Source organism: Nycticebus coucang, chromosome 7 (genome assembly GCF_027406575.1).
Source record: "Nycticebus coucang isolate mNycCou1 chromosome 7, mNycCou1.pri, whole genome shotgun sequence".
NCBI lineage: Eukaryota > Metazoa > Chordata > Mammalia > Primates > Lorisidae > Nycticebus > Nycticebus coucang.
This window is the reverse complement of record NC_069786.1, coordinates 62,652,030-62,677,814: the sequence shown is the minus strand read 5'-3', so window position 1 is coordinate 62,677,814 and position 25,785 is coordinate 62,652,030. Positions and strand designations below refer to the sequence as shown.

At 35.0% G+C, this 25,785-nt stretch overlaps 1 protein-coding gene across 2 annotated transcripts in view; it reads left to right on the top strand.

Annotated features, from left to right (window-relative positions):
- The window catches only part of SCN7A (sodium voltage-gated channel alpha subunit 7), an 86,788-nt gene that overhangs the window by 43,907 nt on the left and 17,096 nt on the right, over positions 1 to 25,785 (top strand). For both annotated transcript variants that reach the window (XM_053598052.1, XM_053598053.1), the window contains 7 exons: positions 7,410 to 7,506; positions 8,023 to 8,261; positions 9,388 to 9,561; positions 11,281 to 11,637; positions 15,020 to 15,418; positions 23,599 to 23,704; positions 25,472 to 25,626. In XM_053598052.1, coding sequence (XP_053454027.1) covers positions 7,410 to 7,506; positions 8,023 to 8,261; positions 9,388 to 9,561; positions 11,281 to 11,637; positions 15,020 to 15,418; positions 23,599 to 23,704; positions 25,472 to 25,626 — 1,527 coding nt within the window. The remainder of the gene's footprint in view (positions 1 to 7,409; positions 7,507 to 8,022; positions 8,262 to 9,387; positions 9,562 to 11,280; positions 11,638 to 15,019; positions 15,419 to 23,598; positions 23,705 to 25,471; positions 25,627 to 25,785) is intronic.

The following is a 25,785-nucleotide window of genomic DNA, read 5'->3' as shown; positions in this document are numbered from 1 at the left end:
TTCTGAAAGCAGCCAGACGTAAGCAATCCATTACCTACGAAGGGAAGAATATTAGAATGACAGCAGATCTCTCTGCTGAAACTTTTCAAGCCAGAAGAGGGTGGTCATCGACTTTTAATCTCCTAAAGCAAAATAAATTTCAACCCCAGATACTGTATCAAGCTAAACTGAGTTTCATTTATGATGGACAAATTAAATGCTTTAATGACATTCATATGTTGAAGAAATTTGCCATAACCAACCCAGCTCTTCAGGATATTCTCAGACCTATCTTCCATAATGACCAACCCAATCCTCTACCACAAAAGTAAACTCACTCAGAAACTTTTGATCACACTCCAACTTGCACACTGGCAAAAGGATTAAAAATGTCCACTGGACTTTCGAAAAACTCGATACCCAAAATTTTACTAGACTTATCAATATTCTCCATTAATGTGAACGGCTTAAACTGTCCTCTAAAGAGGCATAGGTTAGCTGACTGGATACAAAAACTCAGGCCAGATATTTGTTGCATACAAGAGTCACATCTTCCCTTAAAAGACAAATATAGACTTAGGGTGAAAGGATGGTCATCCATATTTCAGGCAAATGGTATCAGAAAAAAGCAGGTGTTGCAATTTTATTTGCAGATACAATAGGCTTTAAACCAACAAAAGTAAGGAAGGATAAGATGGTCACTTCATATTTGTTAAGGGTAATACTCAGTATGATGAGATTTCAATTATTAATATCTTTGTACCCAACCAGAATGCACCTCAATTTATAAGAGAAACTCTAACAGACATGAGCAACTTGATTTCCTCCAGCTCCATAACAGTTGGAGATTTCAACACTCCTTTGGCAGTGTTAGATTGATCCTCCAATAATAAGCTAAGCAAAGAAATTTTAGATTTAAACCTAACCATCCAACATTTGGATTTAGCAGACATCTACAGAACATTTCATCCCAACAAAACTGAATGCACATACTTCCCATCAGCCCACGGAACATACTCCCAAATCGATCACATCTTAGTTCACAAGTCTAACCTCGGTAAATTTAAAGGAATAGAAGTTATTCCTTGCATCTTCTTGGACCACCATGGAATAAAAATTGAACTCAGTAACAACAGGAATCTGCATACTCATACAAAAACATGGAAGTTAAATAACCTAATGCTGAATGATAGCTGGGTCAGAGATGAGATTAAGAAGGAAATTGCCAAGTTTTTGGAACAAAACGACAATGAAGACACGAATTATCAGAACCTCTGGGATACCGCAAAGGCAGTCCTAAGAGGGAAATTTATAGCACTGCAAGCCTTCCTCAAGAGAACAGAAAGAGAGGAAGTTAACAACTTAATGGGACATCTCAAGTAAATGGGAAAGGAAGAACATTCCAACTCCAAACCTAGTAGAAGAAAAGAAATAACCAAAATTAGATCAGAATTAAATGAAATTGAAAACAAAAGAATTATACAACAGATAAATACATCAAAAAGTTGGTTTTTTGAAAAGGTCAATAAAATAGAGAAACCTGTGGCTAACCTAACCAGGACAAAAAGAGTAAAATCTCTAATTTCATCAATCAGAAATGACAAAGACAAAATAACAACAGACTCCTCAGAAATTCAAAAAATCCTTAATGAATATAACAAGTAACTTTATTCTCAGAAAAATGAAAATCTGAAGGAAATTGACCAATACTTGGAAGCACATCACCTTCCAATAGTTAGCCAGAATCAAGTGGACATGTTGAACAGGCCCATATCAAGTTCTGAAATAGCATCAACCATACAAAACCTCGCTAAAAAGAAAAGCCTGGAACCAGATGGCTTCACATCAGAGTTCTACCAAACCTTTAAAGAGGAATTAGTACCTCTATTACTCACCCTGTTCCAAAATGTAGAAAAAGAAGGAATACTACTCAACACGTTCTACGAAGCAAACATCACCCTGATCCCCAAATCAGGAAAAGACCCTACAAGAAAAGAAAATAATAGACCAATATCACTAATGAATATAGATGGAAAAATATTCAACAATATCGTAACAAACAGAATCCAGCAACACATCAAACAAATTATACATCATGACCAAGTCGGTTTTATCCCAGGGTCTCAAGGCTGGTTCAATATCCGTAAATCTATAAGTATAATTCAGCACACAAACAAATTGAAAAACAAAGACCAAATGATTCTCTCAATTAATGGAGAAAAGGCTTTTCATAATATACAGCATCCCTTCATGATCAGGACACTTAAGAAAATTGGTATAGAAGGGACATTTCTTAAACTGATAGAGGCCATCTATAGCAAACCCACAGCCAATATTGTATTAAATGGAGTTAAATTGAAATAATTTCCACTCAGATCAGGAACTAGACAAGGGTGCCCATTGTCTCCACTGCTCTTTAACATTGTAATGGAAGTTTTAGCCACCGCAATTAGGGAAGAAAAGGCAATCAAGGGTATCCATATAGGGTCAGAAGAGATCAAACTTTTGCTCTTCACAGATGATATGATTGTATACCTGGAAAACACCAGGGATTCTACTACAAAACTCTTAGAAGTGATCAAGGAATACAGCAGTGTCTCAGGTTACAAAATCAACATTCATAAATTGGTAGCCTTTATATATACCAACAATAGTCAAGCTGAAAAAACAGTTAAGTATTCTATTCCATTCACAGTAGTGCCAAAGAAGATGAAATATGTGGGAGTTTATCTAACAAAGGATGTGAAAGATCTCTATAAAGAGTACTAGGAAACTCTAAGAAAAGAAATAGCTGAAAATGTTAACAAACGGAAAAACATACCATGGTCATCGCAGGGAAGAATCAACATTGTTAAAATGTCCATACTACCCAAAGCAATATACAATTTTAATGCAATCCCGATTAAAGCTCCATTGTCATACTTTAAAGATCTTGAAAAAATAATACTTTGTTTTATATGGAATCAGAAAAAACTCGAATAGCCAAGACATTACTCAGAAATAAAAACAAAACAGGAGGAATCATGCTACCAGACCTCAGACTATACTACAAATTGATAGTGATCAAAACAGCATGGTACTGGCCCCAAAACATAGAAGTAGATGTCTGGAACAGAATAGAGAACCAAGAGGTGAATCCTGCTACTTACCATTGTTTGATCTTTGACAAGCCAATTAAAAACATTCAATGGGGAAAAGATACCCTATTTAACAAATGGTGCTGAGTGAACTGGCCGCAACCTGTAGAAGACTGAAACTGGACCCACACCTTTCACCATTAACTAAGATAGACTCTCACTGGATTAAAGAGTTAAACTTAAGACATGAAACTATAAAAATACTAGAAGAGAGTGCAGGGTAAACCCTTGAAGAAATCGGTCTGGGCGAGTATTTTATGAGGAGGACCCCCCCAGGCAATTGAAGCAGCTTCAAAAATACACTACTGGGACCTGATCAAACTAAAAAGCTTCTGCACAGCCAACAACACAGTAAGTAAAGCAAGCAAACAGCCATCAGAATGGGAGAAGATATTTGCAGGTTATGTTTCCAAAAACGGTTTAATAATCAGAATTCACAGAGAACGCAAACGTATAAGCAAGAAAAGAACAAGTGATCCCATCGCAGGCTGGGCAAGGGACTTGAAGAGAAACTTCTCTGAAGAAGACAGTCGCATGGCCTACAGACATATGAAAAAATGCTCTTCATGTTTAATCATCAGAGAAATGCAAATCAAAACTACTTTGAGATATCATCTAACTCCAGTAAGATTAGCCCAAATCACAAAGTCCCAAGACCAGAGATGTTGGTGTGGATGTGGAGAAAAGGGAACACTTCTACACTGCTGATGGGAATGCAAATTAATTCATTCCTTTGGAAAGATGTTTGGAGGACACTTAGAGATGTAAAAATAGATCTGCCATTTAATCCTATAATTCCTCTACTAGGCATATACCCAGAAGACCAAAAATCACATCATAACAAAGATATTTGTACCAGAATGTTTATTGCAGCCTAATTCATAATTGTGAAGTCATGGAAAAAGCCAAAGTGCCCATCGATCCACAAATGGATTAATAAATTGTGATATATGTACACCATGGAATATTATGCAGCCTTAAAGAAAGATGGAGACTTTACCTCTTTCGTGTTTACATGGATGGAGCTGGAACATATTCTTTTTAGTAAAGTATCTCAAGAATGGAAGAAAAAGTATCCAATGTACTCAGCCCTGCTATGAAACTAATTTATGGCTTTCACATGAAAGCTATAACCCAGTTATAACCTAAGAATGGGGGAAGGGGAAAAGGGAGGGGAGGGAGAGGGGAGATGAGTGGAGGGAGGGTGATTGGTGGGATTACACCTGCGGTGCATCTTACAAGGATACATGTGAAACTTAGTAAATGTAGAATGTAAATGTCTTAACACAATAACTAAGAAAATGCCAGGAAGGCTATGTTAACCATTGTGATGAAAATGTATCAAACGGTCTATAAAACCAGTGTATGGTGCCCCATGATCGCATTAATGTACACAGGTATGATTTGATAAAAAAAATAAAATTAAAAAAAAAGATGGAGAGTTCACATCTTTTGTGTTTACCTGGATAGAGCTGAAACATATTCTTCTCAATAAAGTATCTCAAGAATGGAACAAAAAGTATCCAAAGTACTCAGTACTACGATGAAATCAGTATATAATCACTTACACATTCATAGGAATGGTAAAACATAACTATAGTGCAGAAGAAGGAGGGAAGGGTACAAGGGGGTAAGGGAGGGTATTTGGGGGACCTCATCTAATGTGTATAATGCAATGGCATGTATAAAAACTATTAAGAATAGAGTATGAATGTCTTACCACCATAAGTAAGTGAGGAGATGGTTATGTTAAGCAATTAGATGTAAACATTCTGCATTGTATATCAAATCAGCACATTACGCCCCATAAATGTATTAATGTACACAGTTATGATTTAATGAAAAAAAGAAAATATATTACTGGAGAAATATGTGGTTCATTAATTTTATATTATAAAATCTACCTATAGTTCAAGACAAATTAATAAAAAATTGAGTATTAATTATATCAACAACATTATTATCACCTCCTCTGTATTCCCCCACCCGCATGCAGTTATCTTTATGTTGGTGAGATTCCAACATACATTGTTACTGTCTGGAACAGCTCTATAAGAAGTAATTTCTCTACATCAAGGGTAGAGTTGAGAATATTATTTACTATATTGCAAAGTGTAATTGTCATGAAGATAGACATCTGAGAAATCCCTGTCAGATCTTAACAACAAAAAATTTTACCTTTATTGGCTTTAGCGCATGAAAATTTGGAATGGTACACGTTATAACTTACGTGTCATAGAGCCCTGTAATTCAGCTAAAAATATTTCTGAAATAAGTGCACTTGTGTATGTAAACCATCTTCATATCCAGAGCTGTCAGCTTACTTTTTCAATTAAAATAAGTGAGGGACCAGCACTCTATAGACCTGCAGAATCTGCCGTTTTTCTGATAAAATTCAGTACATAGTGCAGTTGGTTTTAACTTCCTCTAGCTCTAGTGTTTATGAAATTAGAGGGCACTTGATTGATCTTGAGTGAGATGAATATTATAATTCCCTTGATAGCTACTTCAGATATCCAATGGCCGAACTTGCCAACTTGAGTTTTGAGTTAGGTTATCTGCCAGCTTCAACCACTAATTCCCTCAGTGCTAGCACAGCAGAAGCTCCCAGGTCAGTTAACTTTATTCAAGAGCAGTCTGACCTATTTATTGCAATTTAACAAATATATAAATATTACTATTTTTCATGTCTTCTAAAGAATGGAAATCATTATAGTGTAATATCATTCACCCATTGTCAGGGTCTTAGAGTTTAAATTCAAATAATATTTTAAACATCATTAGAAGCATCTGTGGCTATACTTGTCATAGTTATTAATGTAACTTCTAATAACTTCATCAAAGCCTAATTTTAAGTGCCTTTTCAATGCAAGATCACATAAAGCCATTGCTTATGTGACTGAAAAACAGAAAGTGATTCCTTTATGAAATCATGCCTGCTCTACTCATTTAAGTAGCATATGTGCTCAATCTAAGGAAACCCTTTTAAATCCATTCTATTAACTGATATTCTTCAAGATTTATTTCATCATCAAAAAATCACAAAAATCATTTTGATGTTTATCAAGATAGTTTACAAAGTTATAAAGTTAACATATCCTTAAGGAAAATATTTAAGGTGTTAGCAAAACATTCTGGTTATTACTCTGTAGTAGTATGCTTAATGACTAGATATTTCACAATAATCCTAAACTATATTTGGAATTCTTTATCAAATATGGGTGATAGCACTATTATTCCATGTTCATTACTCTTTAAATAGTTAGCCTCATAGTATAAAATTTTATTGAGTTTCAATTTGTACACGTTGACTTTCCAAATCATCCTAAATCAATTTAATACTGCCTGTAGTATAAAAAGTGGAAATGATGGGACCCAGAATGGCCCCAGGAATGTAAATTACAAAGCCACTGTGGAAACAATATGGAGATTCCTCCAAAAACTATAAAAATAGAAATGCTATATGATTTGACACCATCACTGCCAGGCAGGTATGTATCCAAAGAAAGGAAACCAATATACCAAAGCAGTATCTGTGCTCCCATGTTATTGCAGTGCTATTTACAATAGCCAAGATATGGAATTACCCTAAATGTTCATCAGTAGATAGATGGATAAAGAAAATGTGGCATATATACACAATGGACTTTTACTCAGCCATAACTCAAATGAAATTCTGTCATTTATAGCAACATGGATGGAATTGGAGATCATGGTGTTAAATAAAATAAGCCAGGCACAGAAAGACACATATCACATGTTCTCTCCTATGTGGGGTGCTCAAAACGTCAGTCTCATGGAGGTAGAGAATTTATTGGTGCTTACCAGAAGCTAGGAAAGGGAGAGGGGTATCCAAAGAGCTTGCTTAGTGGGCACAACAATACAGTTAGAAGTAATAAGATCTAGTGTTTAATAGTAGAGTAACTACAGTTAGAAATAATTCACAAAAACAAATGAACAAAAAGAAACACTTCACTATGTTTTTCAAAATAGCTGGGTAACAGTAATTGGAATGTTCCCAACATATGAAAAGATAAATGTTTGAGGCAATAGATATCCATATTACCCTGATTGCTCATATATAGGGTATGAATGCAAGCAAATATCACATACACCCCCAAATATGTACAACCATTATGCAATAGTAAAAAAAAAAAAAAGAAAGTAAAGAAAAATGGAGCTCTCAAAGGTTAAGAGTCAGCATTTTCAGCAAAGTTATACACTTTATATATCTATGGTCTTGGACCTGTAAAGGGTTGAAGTTAATATTATGCCCATCAAATTTCTTTCCAGACCACAACCACAAGAATAGAAATGAAGAAAAAGTCACCAACTTCCACAAATGTATCTTTGGATATGTTGGAAGATGCTACCCTCAGAGATAAAGAAGGTAAAGTAAAATGTATTCAGATACTCACTATGGAAGGCACATCAGACTCACTTTTAATGAAATCCAGTAATTTCTCCAGAATCTTAGATGGAAATATCCCAAACTTAAGCAATAACGTGAGCAATAACGTATGAATAATGCATACAAATTTCAGAAACATAGCATTGGAAACATTAGAAAGGGTGGCCAAAGTACCAAGAAATTTCCCTTAACAGTAAAACATACTAAAATATAAATTTGTGACTAAAAATACAGATTGGAGTATATCGCATTAATATCTCAAGGTCTTTTCTAGTCTCTACATTTTTTACATATAACTAAGAATTCTTTATTATGAAAATACTGAGACATTATTTTGTAAAGCATGTAAGTCTACAAATTATAAATAATAATGTTATTCATAATATTCAACATTTATTTTCTTGAGGGACACACCTACATTTTGCTTCTAATACACACTTTGCCTTATTTTCATATGTCTAACTTCTCTCTGACTTTTCTATTCTTTCATTTCAGAACTTAAAAAATCCAAGAAGAAATGCCCATTGTGTTGGTATAGGATTGCAAAACTTTCCCTGATATGGGACTGTTCTCCTTGTTGGTTGAAATTGAAAGAGTTTGTTCACGGGATTATAATGCACCCATTTACTGAGCTTGTCCTTGCCTTATGCATAATTTTAAATGTATGTTTTTTGGCCTTGGAACATTATCCAATGAATGAAGAAATCAACAATCTTCTCAGCATTGGAAACCTGGTAACACCCTGACTGTATCTTTTCTTCATTTGCAGTTTCAGCATTTCTTTATTCATCATTATCACCATTGCCTTATGATTCCAATAGGTTACAGTGTGTTTTATAATTATATGAAGTGTTGCATTAATGCTCTGTGCCCTCCAACCTCATGCTTTGTAAATATTCCTAACACGGAATAGTTTGACAGCTGAAATTTAAAATTCTGCCATTTAACTTTCAGATTCTCAGTCAGTTGCTTGGCAGTTGAGTGGAAATTATTTACTGAAATTAATTACCTCCCAAATACACAGTCTCTTGGCACCGTTGTCTCATGGATCAGAGTAGGGTAGATGTGAAATGACAGATACATATAAATGTTTCACTGACACCTGAATTCTGAAATCCAGACTACAACAGCCCTTGGCCTTGTCTGTTCTAACCAAGATCTATCTTTCTATAGATTGAGGCCTATCAATTTGGCCACTTATTTTTGATATTCACCTGTCCCCTTTCACATACAGTGCAGATTTCTGTGAGTTTAAAAATAAGTCACATTCAAGCAAATGGATATTGTTTAAATTTCTTTGCTTTTATTGTTTTTGTTGTTTAGTTGCTTAGTGCATAGTACCAATACAAATAGCCAAACCGATACCACTTTCAAATTATATGTTTGCTTGGTAATGAAACATTGATTTTGTTATTTATGCCAGTATTGTTTTTAAAAGCCAATTTCCATAGGTTTACTCAAGGTTTTTTTATGTATATGTATAAATGTTTGAGGCAATATATATGTGTGTGTGTATATAAATATATTAGTTTTTTTCTTTCACAGCTTAAAAATTTAAATTTCTTAATATTTATTCCATATCCCAAAAAGTACTTTTCAAAATGGAAAGATTTCCACCTTCAAATATTGTTTTATTTTCTTTAAGGATGGCTTATATTAAAATAATCAAAGAGTTTATATTCAGTATTGGATATGGGTTGTATGAATCCGTCCTTGTAATGCAGACTCCAAAACAAACCATAGCTTGACAGAGAAACTGTGAGTTACCACTATGTGTGAGTTAAGGTTTGTGGAATTTGTGGAAGATGTTGATACAGCTATTGAAATTCTATTCTCACCCATATGTTTATTTTGATTTAGGTTTTTATTGGAATATTTACAGCAGAAATGATTTTAAAAATAATCGCCATGCATCCATATGAGTATTTTCAAGTAGGTTGGAACATTTTTGATAGTATAATTGTGTTCCTTGGCCTAATAGAACTTTACCTAGCAAATATTCAAGGAATCTCTTTTTTTCGATTATTCAGGATGGTAAGTAGAATCTCAGAATTAATTTTTATTTTAGCAGAGTTTATCTGTTTTATCAGATATAAAAAGAGGGGATAATAATACCTATTTCATTGGGATTTTGGAAGTATTAAATGAACTAATTCACATGTAGAGAGGTTAGTGCCATGAAAAAGAGTAAGTAGTCTCCAATGCTGTTCTCTGAACAAATCATTAAAGGAAATATGACCACATGTGCTGCAAATTAGAGCTATAGGAACCGGGGTCAGTTTTGAAGTGCCTGGATAAGTTTTGAAGAGCAAGAAATTGAAAAGTCCCAGAAGTGAAATGCCAATATGTGACTAAGTAACTGAATCAGTAAGTATTTCTAATTGTAGGGTAGGAAAGACCAGTCAGACCAGCAAAATATTATGATAAAAATTATTAGGTCAGAATCAGAATATATCTACAATGTAGGGTGATGGTGAGATTCAGAAAGTCATGCAAATAATGTAACTAGAATGGTATTTATGGGAATGTTAAATTTTGATAAATAATGTATTGTCACATTCTGGTGACAGGTTGAAGGGATGTCGCAGGAAGTAAGAACAATTAAGTAGATTTTTATCTTATCTTAATGATTACTTCCTAGACAGAAACTTCTTCAGAACCCGGTCTTAGCTCCTTATTCAAAAACTTTTCCAGTGAATAAGAGAAATATATACAGAATATAGTCATCAAATTTATGGATGAAACAAGATTGGCAAATGTAGGGTGGCGCCTGTGGCTCAGGGAGTAGGGCGCCGGCCCCATATACCGAGGGTGTCGGGTTCAAACCCAGCCCCGGCCAAACTGCAACAAAAAAATAGCCGGGCATTGTGGCGAGCGCCTGTAGTCCCAGCTGCTCAGGAGGCTGAGGCAAGAGAATCACGTAGGCCCGAGAGCTGGAGGTTGCTGTGAGCTGCGTGTCACCACAGCACTCTACCGAGGGCAGTAAAGTGAGACTCTGTCTCTACAAAAAAAAAAAAAAAAAAAAGATTGGCAAATGTAGAAAATACAACAAAATATAGTATTAAAATATCTTAAATGCTAATATTGGACTGACTTTAAGGTGATCAAATTTTCCGTAGATAAATGTCAAGCTTTTCTCTTGAGTCCAGGAAGCAAATTACCCACTAGAAAAATTCAGGAAGACATAGCTCATACAAAGATGAAGCATCAGCTATAACTGCACTGTGACACAGTGACCAAAAATGTTAAAGTAATTTTATGCTGCATAAATAGAAATAAAAGTCTAAGGAGAATATTTAGACTGAACCTAAAATGTTGTGTTTGATCTCTGATGTGTCATTTTTAAGGGAAAATAAACAACAGGACCTTCAGTAGAATTCAGTAGATCCTGACAGATTTTCAAAATCATCTGTATGTCAAAATGTAGAAAAAAGTATCCAATGCATTTTAGAAACCAAAAGAAAGAATGGGCACTTGTTTACCAAATATTAACACATAAAACTAGAGTAATTATAACAGCATAATATTGACTGGGAATTGACAGATACATCAATTGAAAAGGATAGGATTAGATTTAATTTACAAAATTATAGAATATGTGAGATGCACTGAGTTGCACATAAAGTGAATATTAAATGATTCATATTAATAATGTTAAAACTTTAAAGGATGTATGATACTGATAAAAAATTTTAAATTCACATTGTAATAAATAATGAGCAAGTTTTTTGTTCTTTTATATTGTTCTATTAGTTGAGGATTTTCAAGTTGGGGAAATATTGGCCAACATTTGAGAATCTGATGCTGACTCTCATCAACTCACTGGCGGCCCTGGAGGACCTGGTTCTGCTGTTGTTCACGTTCATCTTCTTTTCTGCTGTACTTGGCATGAAGCTGTTTGGTCAGAGTTACGAAGAAGGTGTCTGTCGCATAGACAGAGACTGTCTGGTCCCACGCTGGCACATGTATGACTTCCTCCACGCCTTCCTGAATGTGTTCCGCATGCTCTGTGGAGAGTGGATAGAGACCTTATGGGACTGCATGGAGGTAGCAGGCCGAGCTTGGTGTATTTCTTTTTATATGATGGTCATTTTAATTGGAAACTTCTTGGTAAGTAGTCTATGCTTTTACATTTTCTTTTAAAAATTGGTATAAGATATTCTGATATTTTCATGGTGTGGATTGATAGGATCCCGTGATCTACCCAATCTGGTGATCACAAGCCATGTGTAGCTATTAGCAGCTAAAATATAACTGCTTCAAATTGAAATGTACTGTGAATGTAAAATAAACACTGGATTAAAAGTTTTACCTGAATCGAATGTAAATTATTTCATTAATAATTTTTATATTGGGTGCATTTTAAAATGATAATACAGTAGTCCTCCCTTATCTGTAGTTTCATTTTATGCAGTTTTAGTTAACCATGCTCAACTGTGGTCCAAAAACATCCAAAGAAAAATTCCATAAATAAACATTTATAGGTTTAAATAGCCTGCCATTTCGAGTGACATGATGAAATCCTCCTCCATCCTATTCTTTCCTGCTCTAGACACGAATCATCTCTTTGTCCAAACATATCCACGCTGTTGATGTTACCTGCCTATTAATCATTTGGTAGCTCGCTGGGCTAGCAAGTTTCAGGCATCTTCTGCGGGTCTTGGAACATAAAGAGAGGGGAGACTAAAGTTATATATTTAGTTAAATAAAATGCATTGATCTCACGTGCTTTTATTCATGCTTTTTTATATAGTTTCTGGAAATTTAAAATTGCATATGTGACTCGCATGATATTTCTGATGGGTAGTACTAGTTTATAACCTTGCTACTCAATGTACTATTGACATCATGTGGGAGGTGGTTAGAAATGCCGACTCTAAGATCCCTTCTCAGACCTGTGGGAGAACACTCCACATCATCACCAAGTCTTGGGCGATTTGTGTGCACATTAAATTTCAAGAAGCACTTAAATGTAAATTTGCCTGTGCATTGGAGTTACCTGAGGAAGTAATAAAAGTATGCTGATGCATTGGATCAGTTTCCAGAGATTTTGATTTTACTGATATGAGGACATGGTCCGATGATCAGGTTTTGGTTTTTAATCCTCAGTTGATTAAATTGTTTAGCAAAGATTGAAATTCACCGGTTTACTGAAGTGTTATGCATTAGCTAAGGGAGAAAGCGTTCACTTTTAAATTTCGTAAAATTGAAGTGGTGTTACATGAATTAAATAAGAAGCTTTCACTGCTTCTAAGAAACGATATGGCTTATAAAAGAAAATGGTTCTTACAGGAAGTGAAAGACTTAGCACTTGCATTTTATTCCCGTGTCATAATGATCAAGTACATTTCCCAAAGAGTTAAAGAATCCCCACAGGTTAGACTCGGTCTCATCTGTGTCTTTCCTCATGGCTTCTGTTTCACCCTGGGAATACCCTTGTCATACATTACCATATTGATATTGTTAATGTACTTGTCTGTGTTATTTCACTGTAAGCTCCTCAAGGGAAGGGCCTATAACTCTTCTCTATATCATAAAGCCTAGAATATGTATCAAACATGTACAAATACTTTAGTACCCTGTGTCTTTGTTGCTAATTACTAGTACACTTTCAACTCCCAGCGATGTAAAATATGGTTCTAACTTGCTGAAAAAATTATCATATAAATCAACATACATCACTCAAAATATGAGCTATGGCATGGCACAGATGTTCAAAGGAGATTATTAAAATTGAAATTGACCAGTTTATAAAAGTGTTATGCACTAGCTAAGGGGGAAAGCATTCTTTAAATCTTTAAAGAAAGATTCTTTAAATCTCAGTTCTACCTTTATACTCCTTTCTGGCTGGTATCCCTTGTTTTATCAAGATGTCTGCTTCAGTCTCAAGCTTCACATCTTCATATCACATCAGGTCTAGCAGAAGGCAGATTTTCTTTCCTAGAAGCCACAGCAAACTTTTCCTATTGTTTCATTAGGTCTGAGTCACATGCCCATTTTTGAACTAATTTCTATTGCCTGGGGTGTGGAATACATTTAGTATGTTAAGCCATTTATAGCTCTGCCTTAGAACTGGAGATGGCATCAGACCAAACCCAAATCACATGACTAATAACAGGATAAGGGTAATTTGCTCAAATTAAGTGTACATTTCTGTTTCCAAAAGGAATGGCCATGGCTGTTGAGAAAAGCAACTGATATACACAGAGTTCAAAAGCAAAGGAGCAGAAATGTTGAGGCAAATATATATATTAAAATAAATTTATAATATCTCAACATTTCTGTGCCTTTGCTTTTGAATTCTATTCTATTTTTCTAATTCATAGTGACTTGAAACGTCAAGACACTATTCAGGAGAAATTCAGAATAAAATGAATTTATATGACTCTCCATTTCCAAATGGTTAGCCATCATATTTCTTGTCTCACTTATGGAAGCAGGTAGACTGCTTGAGCTCGGTAGTTCAAGACCAACCTGAACAAGAGTGAGATACCATCTCTACTAAAAAGTGAAGAAAACTAACTGGAAATTGTGGTGCATGCCTGTAGGCTCATCTACTCAGGAGGCTGGGGCAAGAGGATCGCTTGAGCCCAAGAGATTGAGGTTGCTATGAGCTGTCAAGATTTCATGGCCCTCTACGCAGGGTGAAAGAGTGAGATTCTGTCTCAAAACAAACAAACAAAACAAAATAAATAAACAAACAAACAAAATGACCTTTCTTCATAGGATAGGGCCTAAGTAAATTGAGTTGCCTGAAGTGACAATTCATTTTCTCATCCTAGGTGAGACAGTGGCTCCGTGAGAACATAAGTTGTGGAATAAGGCAGAGTTGAGTCTAATCTGTGTGATCTTTGATATTTTATGTCCGTTACTTTTGCTTTTTTAATGTATAAAAGAGAAACAAATCATCTACGTAGGATGTTGTATGTTCAGGGTATGTTCTGGGTATACAAACCCCTGGTACAACAGCTTGTAGTTGAGTAAGAACTGAGTGCTATTTTAATCAATTTGTTCAGTTTCATAGCTCAGGGAAGCTTTTTAAAGAAATTATTTATTTTTTACATTGACTATAAAATTGTATGTATTGTGTACAACATGGTGTTTTAAAGTATACATAGATTATGGAATGATTAAATATAGCTAATGAACAAACATTGTGCTTTCAGATAATCATAATTTTGGTGGTGGAAACACTTAATATTGACGCTCTAGAAGTAGAGAGCAGAGTGGTGGTTACTAAAAGCTGGGGTGGTTAGTGGGGAGCAGGGATTGGGGACATGTTGATCAAAGAATAACTAATTACAGTTACATAAGAGGAATAAACTCAAGCGATCTTGTGTGTGACAAAATAACTGTGGTTCAAGACATGATACTGACTGTATTTTTGAAAAAATACAGATATTAAGTGTTTTTAATTCAGCTATTCAAATATTTTTTGTTTAGAAGAAAACAGAATGAGTTACATTTAGACTCGTTTTACTTCCTCATTTAGATACTTTACCTCTTTCTGGCCTTGGTGAGCTCATTTAGATCATACAAAGCTGCAACAACTGAAAAGAACAATGAAACAAAAAATCTCCAGCTTGCCCTGACAAGAATCAAAACAGGAATAAACCACGTGTTTCTTAAAATATTATGCAAAAAACAAACTATTCCGAAGGAGACATTGGACCATGCCCTTTCTGAATTGAGCAACACCCAAGATTTCCTCACGGATAAGGAAAAACACAGTGGCACAGAGAAAACCACAGTGACGGAAAATGAGAGTCAGTCACTTGTCCCCAGTCCTAGTGTCTCAGAAACTGTGCCAATTGCTTCGGGAGAATCTGATATAGAGAATCTGGATAATAAAGAGATTCAGAGCAAGTCAGGTGATGGAGGCAGCAAGGAGGTAAGATGTTTTAATGTCCTGATTGCTTACTGATTTATGGTATTGGTGGTAAGAAAGTCAAACAGTGCTGTGGTGCCGCTGTTAGCTCACCCATTCAATCCTAGCTCCACCACTCCAGCTCCTGATTTTATGCTTTTGGTCAAATTACTTAAACTTTCTAAGCTTCAGTTTTGTCATCTGCAAATGAAGATAAAATTATACTTATGCCTTATGGAAAATATAAGAATTAAGAAAAAATAGTTTAATAGGACATAGAACAATGTCTAGTATGCAGTGAGCACTTAGGGAACATTAGGTAATATAATTGTAAAATTTTTTACTTAATAAGCAGGCAATTGGGGGTTACAGAAAGCATATTGAGGGAACATTTTTGCTTGCTTTTTAAAATTCTAAGTCTATTAGTTCATTTCCACAACATGTATTATAGCATATATAATTAAGTTGGACTAAAATAATAATAAAAAAACCCCACCCTTGGAATCCACCAGATCTCTGACATTTCTGGTACCATCTTATTTTCAGTCTCTGCAATAATTTTGCAGATTGGTCTGCTAACGGGAGTTTAGTTTCAGTTATTCAAGATCCTTCCAGCATCTACTGAACGCATCTTAATTTTAGTTAGAGAAACATTTTCCCTCTACATAACCAGTTTATTTACCTTTAATTACTACCACTAATCGAAAAGAGGGAAAACTTCCCACCCAGCACACTTCTCTATCTTCACTGAAGACTTTGACTACCGTATATTTCTGGGTGAAATTGCTGTTTACTGTAGCATGTCATGTTTGCCTGTCTCTTCAGAAAGGTTGAAGAATGAAAATATGCAAGAAAGCTGTTACTTGAAATAACTGTACATGTAAACATTTTTAGAAATTGTCATTTGTGCAGTGTAATTATTTGGTCTTGGTTGGTTAATTACTCACAAAAGATTTATTCATTTACTTATGTGGTTAGTTATACATTTAATTTAATTAGTCAGCCACTTTCAAGATTTTGTAGCCTGTGAGTTCTTAGAATGTTGATCTACCAAAAGCAAAAAAAAAAACAAAAAACATAAAAACCACCTATGATCTGATAATTCACAGATACAATAATCGTTTCTTTTATTTATTTATTTATTTATTTATTTATTTTTATTAAATCATAACTGTATACAATGATATGATTATGGGGCATCATACACTCACTTCATAAACCATTTGACACATTTTTATCACAGTGGTTAACATAGTCTTTCCGGCGTTATCTCAGTTACTGTGCCAAAACATTTACATTCTACATTTACCAAGTTTCGCAAATACCCCTGTAAGATGCACCACAGGTGTGATCCCACCGATCCCCCTCCCTCTACCCACCCCCCCTTTTCCCACTTCCCCCTATTGTTAAGTTGTAGCTGGGTTATAGCTTTCATGTGAGAGTCCCAAATTAGTTTCATAGTAGGGCTGTGTACATTGGATATTTTTTCTTCCATTCTTGGGATACTTTACTAAGAAGAATATGTTCCAGCTCCATCCATGTAAACATGAAAGAGGTAAAGTCTCCATCTTTCTTTAAGGCTGCATAGTACTCCATGGTATACATATACCACAATTTATTAATCCATTCGTGGATCGATGGGCACTTGGGCTTTTTCCATGACTTAGCTATTATGAATTGGGCTGCAATAAACATTCTGGTACAAATATCTTTGTTTTGTTGTGATTTTTGGTCTTCTGGGTATATGCCCAGCAGAGGAATTACAGGATTGAATGGCAGATCTATTTTTAGATCTCTGAGTGTTCTCCATATATCTTTCCAGAAGGAATGAATTAATTTGCATTCCCACCAGCAGTGCAGAAGTATTCCCTTTTCTCCGCATCCACACCAACATCTCTGGTCTTGAGATTTTGTGATATAGGCTAGTCTCATTGGAGTTAGATGATATCTCAAAGTAGTTTTGATTTGCATTTCTCTGATGATTAAAGATGATGAGCATTTTTTCATATGTCTGAAGGCCGTGCGCCTGTCTTCTTCAGAGAAGTTTCTCTTCAAATCCCTTGCCCAGCCTGCGATGGGATCCCTTGTTTTTTTCTTGCTGATGCGTTTGAGTTCTCTGTGGATTCTGGTTATTAAACCTTTGTCAGAGATATACCCTGCAAATATCTTCTCCCATTCTGAGGGCTGTCTGCTTGCTCTGCTTACTGTGTTCTTAGCTGTGCAGAAGCTTTTTAGTTTGATCAAGTCCCAGTAGTGTATTTTTGAAGCTGCTTCAATTGCCTGGGGGGTTCTCCTCATGAAATACTCACCCAGACCAATTTCTTCAAGGGTTTTCCCTGCATTCTCCTCTAGTATTTTTATAGTTTCATGTCTTAAGTTTAAATCTTTAATCCAGTGAGAGTCTATCTTCGTTAATGGGTCCAATTTCAGTCTTCTGCAGGTTGCCAGCCAGTTCACCCAGCACCATTTGTTAAATAGGGAATCTTTTCCCCACTGAATGTTTTTAATTGGCTTGTCAAAAATCAAATAGCGGTAAGTAGCTGGATTCATCTCTTGGTTCTCTATTCTGTTCCAGATATCTACTTCTCTGTTTTTGTGCCAATACCATGCTGTTTTGATCACTATCGATTTGTAGTAAAGTCTGAGGTCTGGTAGTGTGATTCCTCCTGTTTTGTTTTTATTTCTGAGTAATGTCTTGGCTATTCGAGGTTTTTTCTGATTCCATATAAAACGAAGTAATGTTTTTTCAAGATCTTTAAAATATGACAGTGGAGCTTTAATAGGGAGTGCGTTGAAATTATATATTGCTTTGGGTAGTATGGACATTTTGATAATGTTGATTCTTCCTAGCCATGAGCATGGTATGTTTTTCCATTTGTTAACATTTTCAGCTATTTCTTTTCTTAGAGTTTCATAGTTCTCTTTATAGAGATCTTTCACGTCTTTTGTTAGGTAAATTCCCAAATATTTCATCTTCTTTGGCGCTACTGTGAATGGGATAGAGTCCTTAACTGCTTTTTCAATTTGACTGTTGTTGGTGTATATAAAGGCTACCGATTTATGAATGTTGATTTTGTAACCTGAGACGCTGCTGTATTCCTTGATCACTTCTAGGAGTTTTGTAGTAGAGTCCCTAGTGTTTTCCAGATACACAATCATATCATCTGCAAAGAGCGAGAGTTTGATCTCTTCTGACCCTATATGGATACCCTTGATCGCCTTTTCTTCCCTAATTGCGGTGGCTAAAACTTCCATTACAATGTTGAAAAGCAATGGAGACAATGGGCAGCCTTGTCTGGTTCCTGATCTGAGTGGAAATGATTCCAATTTAACTCCATTCAATATGATTTGGCTGTGGGTTTGCTGTAGATAGCCTCTATCAGTTTAAGAAAAGTCCCTTCTAGACCAATTTTCTTGAGTGTTCTGATCATGAAGGGATGCTGGATATTATCAAAAGCTTTTTCTGCATCAATTGAGAGAATCATATGGTCTTTGTTTTTTAATTTGTTTATGTGCTGAATTACATTTATAGATTTACGTATATTGAACCAGCCTTGAGACCCTGGGATAAAACCAACTTGGTCATGATGTATAATTTGTTTGATGTGTTGCTGGATTCTGTTTGTTAGCATCTTGTTGAATATTTTTGCATCTATATTCATTAGTGATATTGGTCTATAATTTTCTTTTCTTGTTGGGTCTTTTCCTGGTTTGGGGATCAGGGTGATGTTTGCTTCATAGAACGTGTTGGGTAGTCTTCCTTCTTTTTCTACATTTTGGAACAGGTTGAGTAATATAGGTACTAATTCCTCTTTAAAGGTTTGGTAGAATTCTGACGTGAAACCTTCTGGTCCCGGGCTTTTCTTTTTAGGGAGGTTTTGTATAGTTGATGCTATTTCTGAACTTGATATGGGTCTGTTCAACATTTCCACTTGATTCTGGTTAAGTCTTGGAAGGTGGCGTGCTTCCAAGTATCGGTCTATTTCCTTCAGATTTTCATATTTCTGAGAATAAAGTTTCTTGTAATATTCATTAAGGATTTTTTGGATTTCTGATGAGTCTGTGGTTATTTCGTCTTTGTTGTTTCTGATTGATGATATTAGGGATTTTACTCTTTTTTTCCTGATTAGGTTGGCCAGAGGTTTATCTATTTTATTGACCTTTTCAAAAAACCAGCTTTTTGATTTATTGATCTGTTGTATTATTCTTTTGTTTTCAATTTCATTTAATTCTGCTCTAATTTTGGTTATTTCTTTTCTTCTACTGGGTTTGGGGTTGGAATGTTCTTCCTTTTCCAGTTGCGTGAGATGTCCCATTAAGTTGTTAACTTCCTCTCTTTCCGTTCTCTTGAGGAAGGCTTGCAGTGTTATAAATTTCCCTCTTAGAACTGCCTTTGCAGTGTCCCAGAGGTTCTGATAGTTTGTGTCTTCATTGTCATTTTGTTCCAAAAAATTGGTGATTTCTTTCTTAATCTCATCTCTGACCCAGCTATCATTCAGCATAAGGTTATTTAACTTCCATGTTTTTGTATGGGTATGCAGATTCCTGTTGTTACTCAGCTCAAGTTTTATTCCATGATGGTCCGAGAAGATGCATGGAATAATTTCTATTCCTTTAAATTTACTGAGGTTAGACTTGTGACCTAAAATGTGATCAATTTTGGAGTAAGTTCCGTGGGCTGATGAGAAGTATGTGTATTCAGTTTTGTTGGGATGAAATGTTCTGTAGATGTCTGCTAAATTCTAAATATTGGATGGTTAGGTTTAAATCTAAGATTTCTTTGCTCAGCTTCTTTCTGGAGGATCGATCCAACACTGCCAAGGGAGTGTTGAAATCTCCAATGATTATGGAGCTGGAGGAAATCAAGTTACTCATGTCTGTTAGAGTTTCTCTTATAAATTGAGGTGCATTCTGGTTGGGTGCATAGATATTAATAATTGAGATCTCGTTATATTGAGTATTACCCTTAACAAATATGAAGTGACCATTCTTGTCCTTCCTTACTTTTGATGGTTTAAAGCCTACTGTATCTGCAAATAAAATTGCAACACCTGCTTTTTTCTGATTACCATTTGCCTGAAATATGGATGACCATCCTTTCACCCTGAGTCTGTATTTGTCTTTTAAGTTGAGATGTGACTCTTGTATGCAACAAATATCTGGCTTGAGTTTTTGTATCCAGTCAGCTAACCTATGCCTCTTTAGAGGACAGTTTAAGCCATTCACATTGATGGAGAGTATTGATAAGTCTGGTGGAATTTTGGGTATCGAGTTTTTCAAAGGTCCAGTGGACATTTTTAATCCTTTCACCAGTGTGGAAGTTGGAGTTTGATCCGAAGTTTCTGGGTGATTTTACTTTTGTGGTATAGGATTGGGTTGGTCATTGTGGAGGATAGGTCTGAGAACATCCTGAAGAGCTGGTTTACTTATGGCAAATTTTTTCAACATATGAATGTCATTGAAGTATTTAATTTCTCCATCATAGATGAAACTCAATTTAGCTGGATACAAGATCCTGGGTTGAAAGTTTTTTTGCTTTAGGAGATTAAAAGTTGATGACCAGCCTCTTCTTGCTTGAAAAGTTTCAGCAGAGAGATCTGCAGTTATTCTAATATTCTTACCTTTGTACGTTATAGTTTTCTTTCGCCGGGTTGCTTTGAGAATCTTCTCTTTCATGTTAACTTTAGTGAAGCTAATTATGATATGTCTGGGAGATGGCTTATTGGGGTTGAATCGTGCTGGGGTTCTGAAGCTGTCTGCTATCTGAATTTCAGATTCTCTGGGCATGTCTGGAAAATTTTCTTTCATAATTTCATGTAGAAGGGCCTCTGTGCCCTTGGCAGCCACTTCATCGTTCTCAGGAATCCCTATAACCCTTACGTTGTTTTTTTTTCGAATTATCTGAGAGTTCTCTGAGTGAGTGATCCGTTTTTGCTCTCCATTTCTCTTCCTCTTTGAGAGATTGGGAGCGTTCAAAGACTTTATCTTCAATGTCAGAAATCCTTTCTTCTGCTTGCTCCATTCTGTTACTGAGGGATTCTACTGTATTTTTCATATCTTTGAGGGCTGTAAGTTCTTGTTTCAGTGTGTCTAAGTCTTTGGTGGTTTTGTCTTTAAATTCGTTAAATTCTTGAGACAATTTTTGAATTTCTCCTCGAATTCCTAATTCCATTTTATTGATCTTGTCTGCAAACCAAATTCTGAATTCGACTTCTGACATCTCAGCCAGTTGTTTATGAATGGGATCTTCAATCACATCTGCCGTATCTTTTCTTGGGGGGGTTGATCTATTCTGGTTATTCATGTTACCAGAGTTTTTCCGCTGATTCCGCCCCATGGTTTACTCCCTTTGGTTTTTCCCCTGGGGTTTTATCGAGGGCCCGTACAGTGTTGTAGCCTGAGAAACTGGGGCCCTGTCTGGTGTGGTGGAGCAAAGTGGTTCTGTCTTGTTTTCAGCTGGTTTCTGTTCGATCCTATTGCAACTTCTACTCTGGCTTGAAGTCTCAGCTTTTGTTTGCGTCCTTGTGATCACAGCTTGCCTCAGCGGTGTTGATGTGCGTTCTTCAGCCTTCTCTCTTGGTGAGGCTCAAGTCCACCAGGATACTTACTAAATTCCTGTCCCTTAACTCTCCTTCTGGACGGGAGCCTTTGTTGAAAGCTGGCTTCAGTCCGCCATCTTGTCTCCCCCCCAATAATCGTTTCTTTGTTATTTATACTTACAGTCTTTCAAAATTACAAATAGGATTCTATATTATTAAAAATGTTAAATTTTATATCATGCTTTATAATGTGTTTTTATAATGTAATAATCCATCGTGGTTACTTTATCATACTAAATAATCTTCTACCAAAATAAATAAGTTGTAATATTGAATCTTTATTTACTTGTAAAATTAGTGATTCCTACTCATGGGTTTTTGGGAAAAATCACATCAAAATAGTGTGTGCTATTATTAAAGAGGTTTTAAAAACTCTTAAAAATATATACATGTAAAGTTTATGACTTTAATTATTGGGTTCCAAATATTATACTTCATTTACTTATTTATTGTTTACTCTCAAATAGATGCATTGTTAATAGCCTTTATTTCATTAAAATTAAATTTTATAAATGTACAGTAAATTGAAATAATAAGAAAATCTGTTTAAGGGTAATATTCTGCTGGATTTTTTAAATTGAGAATTATAATGACTTACTGACAATCAATGCCATAAGTACTAAAGTAAACAAAATATTTTATTTCCCTGTCACTTATTTTGCCTAAGACCAAGAGGTAGACACAATATTTATAATTACCTCTTTTTATTGCTTGCTACTTTACCAATATATTTTTATTTAATTTTTAATAATACTGACTGTATTCCAAATGCTTAAATGTGCTTATCTTGATTTGTTTTAATTAGAAAATATTATTTACATACTATTAACTTGAAGATCTGAATGATTTTAAAGGGATAATATATCATGTACTCATTTTTAAATAAATTATTGCAAGAAAATGATTTCAAGTAAAGGCAAAGCATATGATTTGCATTATTACCTGTGCAAAGCAATGGCCACCTTGTCCTAGACAGACTTTACTCAAGAGCAGAGTGGGAAAGAAAGTGAGTCTACCTCTGGGCTCTTTCCCTAGGGTTTCTGCCACCTGCCCAGGCCAGTTTTGTTCCCATTCATTGTGCCTTTTCCTCACCTCCCTTCATGATAAGCTCACATCAGTCCCCTCCTATGATGACATACACAAGAGTGTTTCAACTGGATTTTACAATCAATTCTGAGAGCATAGATAGCGAACCATCTTTAGCATCAAGCGAGTATTTGTTTTGATGCTACTGATGTATTTAAAGTAGCATACACATACGGGAACCTTGTAAGTAGCTTCAAGAAAACTTTAGAAGCCCAATCCTTTTGTAAACTGAAGGTAGCCTATGTTTCTTTTATAAGAAAAGTGATATTAAGTAAATGTTAATTTTAAATTAAAAATGATTTAATTATTCTGAAATATTTTTTTAAAGTTCAACTTATACCAATGTGGATACATTGGTTGCATTTTAATATCAGTCACGAAATCAACCTCAAGTCTTTTAAACGTGATAATATTTTTCTGTATAGAATTATTCTTACTTCTGAAAATGAACTAACTTTTAGCTATATGGAGTAAATGAAACTTTAATCACAATTTTTTGGGTGGGACTTTACTTTTTAGAAAATAAAGCCATCTAGCTCATCTGAATGCAGTACAGTTGATATTGCTATTTCGGAAGAAGAAGAAATGGTCTGTGAACGTGACAGGCCAAAGCATCTTAAAAATGGTAAGAAAAATATTTCCTTGGTAATTTTATTGAAATTAGACTACATTGCTCTTAACCTAATACTATTGGATACACTTTAAATTATAAAGAGTTTATTAATATGGCTAAGGGGGTGTGCACATAAGTGCCCTTATCATAAGTGTGCAAAAGTAAGTCAACATTGGGAAAAGCAGGAAAGGACCTAGTTTCTAAGTTCTAATGGAGTAGTTCAGAGGGTTGACTCTGAAATCAGACAGCCTGAGTTTAATTCCCAGTTTTACCATTCACTTACCTTCTCTCTGATTCAGTTTCCTAATCTTTAAAAGGAGGATTATAATAATGTAGCTCATAGGACTGTTTAAAATATCAAATTTGTGTACATACAGGTGTGTGTATAATCTTAGAAGAGAAAGAGAACCTCGCCATAAAGAAAACAGCATCTAATAATAATATTATCGACATCATCATTATACTTCATTAATTCAGTTTTCAGAGATATTAGTTGATATAGTTAATGCAGATTAAAGCTATGAGTAGTGTTAGGTGAGTAGAATATTATTGATTTTGTTGATTCCTGACATATTTTTTGTGCTATAAGTAATATTGGGCAAAATCATACAATATTCATATTTAATTTTGTATTGGTAGCTGTGTAACTATGTACATTAGAACAGAGTATGGTTTTGAAGTAAAACAGAAAATCATTACAGTTAAAGCAGTTCTGAAAATGCATATGTGTACTTTTATATATACATATATGTGCACACACACATTCATGCATATAGATCTTTATGTTGAAAGAGAATAAAATATTTCTAGACCTTATAAAATGGAGTCAACATTCAAAACACTCAGATGGAAACATCCTATAACTGTCATAGAAAAACAACTTCTAATTTGTTTTTAGACATGAAATTATTAACATGAAATTAACATGAAAACTAAGAACTATATTATAAACATTCATGCAGATATAGTACACGAACCTCTTGATGTTCTGTAATTCAAATTAGTTTTCTGGAAAAATTAGCTCGTTACTGACATTTTGGACTTCCATAATCACTGGCAAGCAATCAAAACAGTAATTGCTAAATGCTCAAATTTTTATCTGTTAAATAAGAATTTGTTCTCAGTAGCTTGAGTTTTAGGATATTTTGTCTTTAAACTTCATCTACTTCATCTACCTCCATTTCTTCTTTTTTCTTATCTGTTTATCAATCTCTGCTCAAGTGTCAAGTTTTCCTTCTGTTATCCCTCTTGTTCAGCACCACACACGGGTACCTAGTTCAGATAAAATCTCATTTCCGGGCAACTTAAGAACTGAAATCAAAACAATTTAATTGATTTAATAATATGCCTCTCGATATCTTATATGTATTTATATGTATTTTTAAATGTGAATGCTCGCTATTCCGTGTGAATTTTTAGAGGGTGAATTTTCAGCCTTTATATCAAAATGTAACATTTAATACATATACATTTTTGTTGGGGGTGGTGATTAAGTTGTATTCCCAGATTTTCTCAGTCAGTGGATGCTTAAGTCACCCCTGCTTTTCACAACTTCTTTCCTCTAATTACTTACCAAACCTACAAGTTCATTTTTTCCATCTCTTCTCTGTGATTGCAGTGTAACTAGAGCATGGGTAAAAATCAACTTCATAAATAAGAGACCACCTATAGCAGAATATCTAAATAAATAATCACTAAAACATATGGTAGAATGTTTGAGATACATACTTTTTCATGAGTTTTCCACATTTTTGTTCTTCACGGTGCGTTTCTTGGCAGGTGACAGACGGACATCTTCACTTGGTCAAATCGGTAGAGAATCCAAGAAAGGAAAAATCTGGCGGAACATAAGGAAAACCTGCATAAAAATTGTAGAGCATGAATGGTTCAAGTGTTTTATCAGCCTCGTCACTCTGCTCAGCACAGGCGCTCTGGTAAGTGAGCAGCCCGGGTGTGTGATGCTTTTATGGGAACAAATGTTTCATCATTCTGTTAATTCAGAAAGTCCCCAGCCAGGTAACTTTTCCAAGAATACACAGTATAGAACTAAAATCTGTATTCTGTGATGTTAGCTTTAGAAACTAAATGCTAAA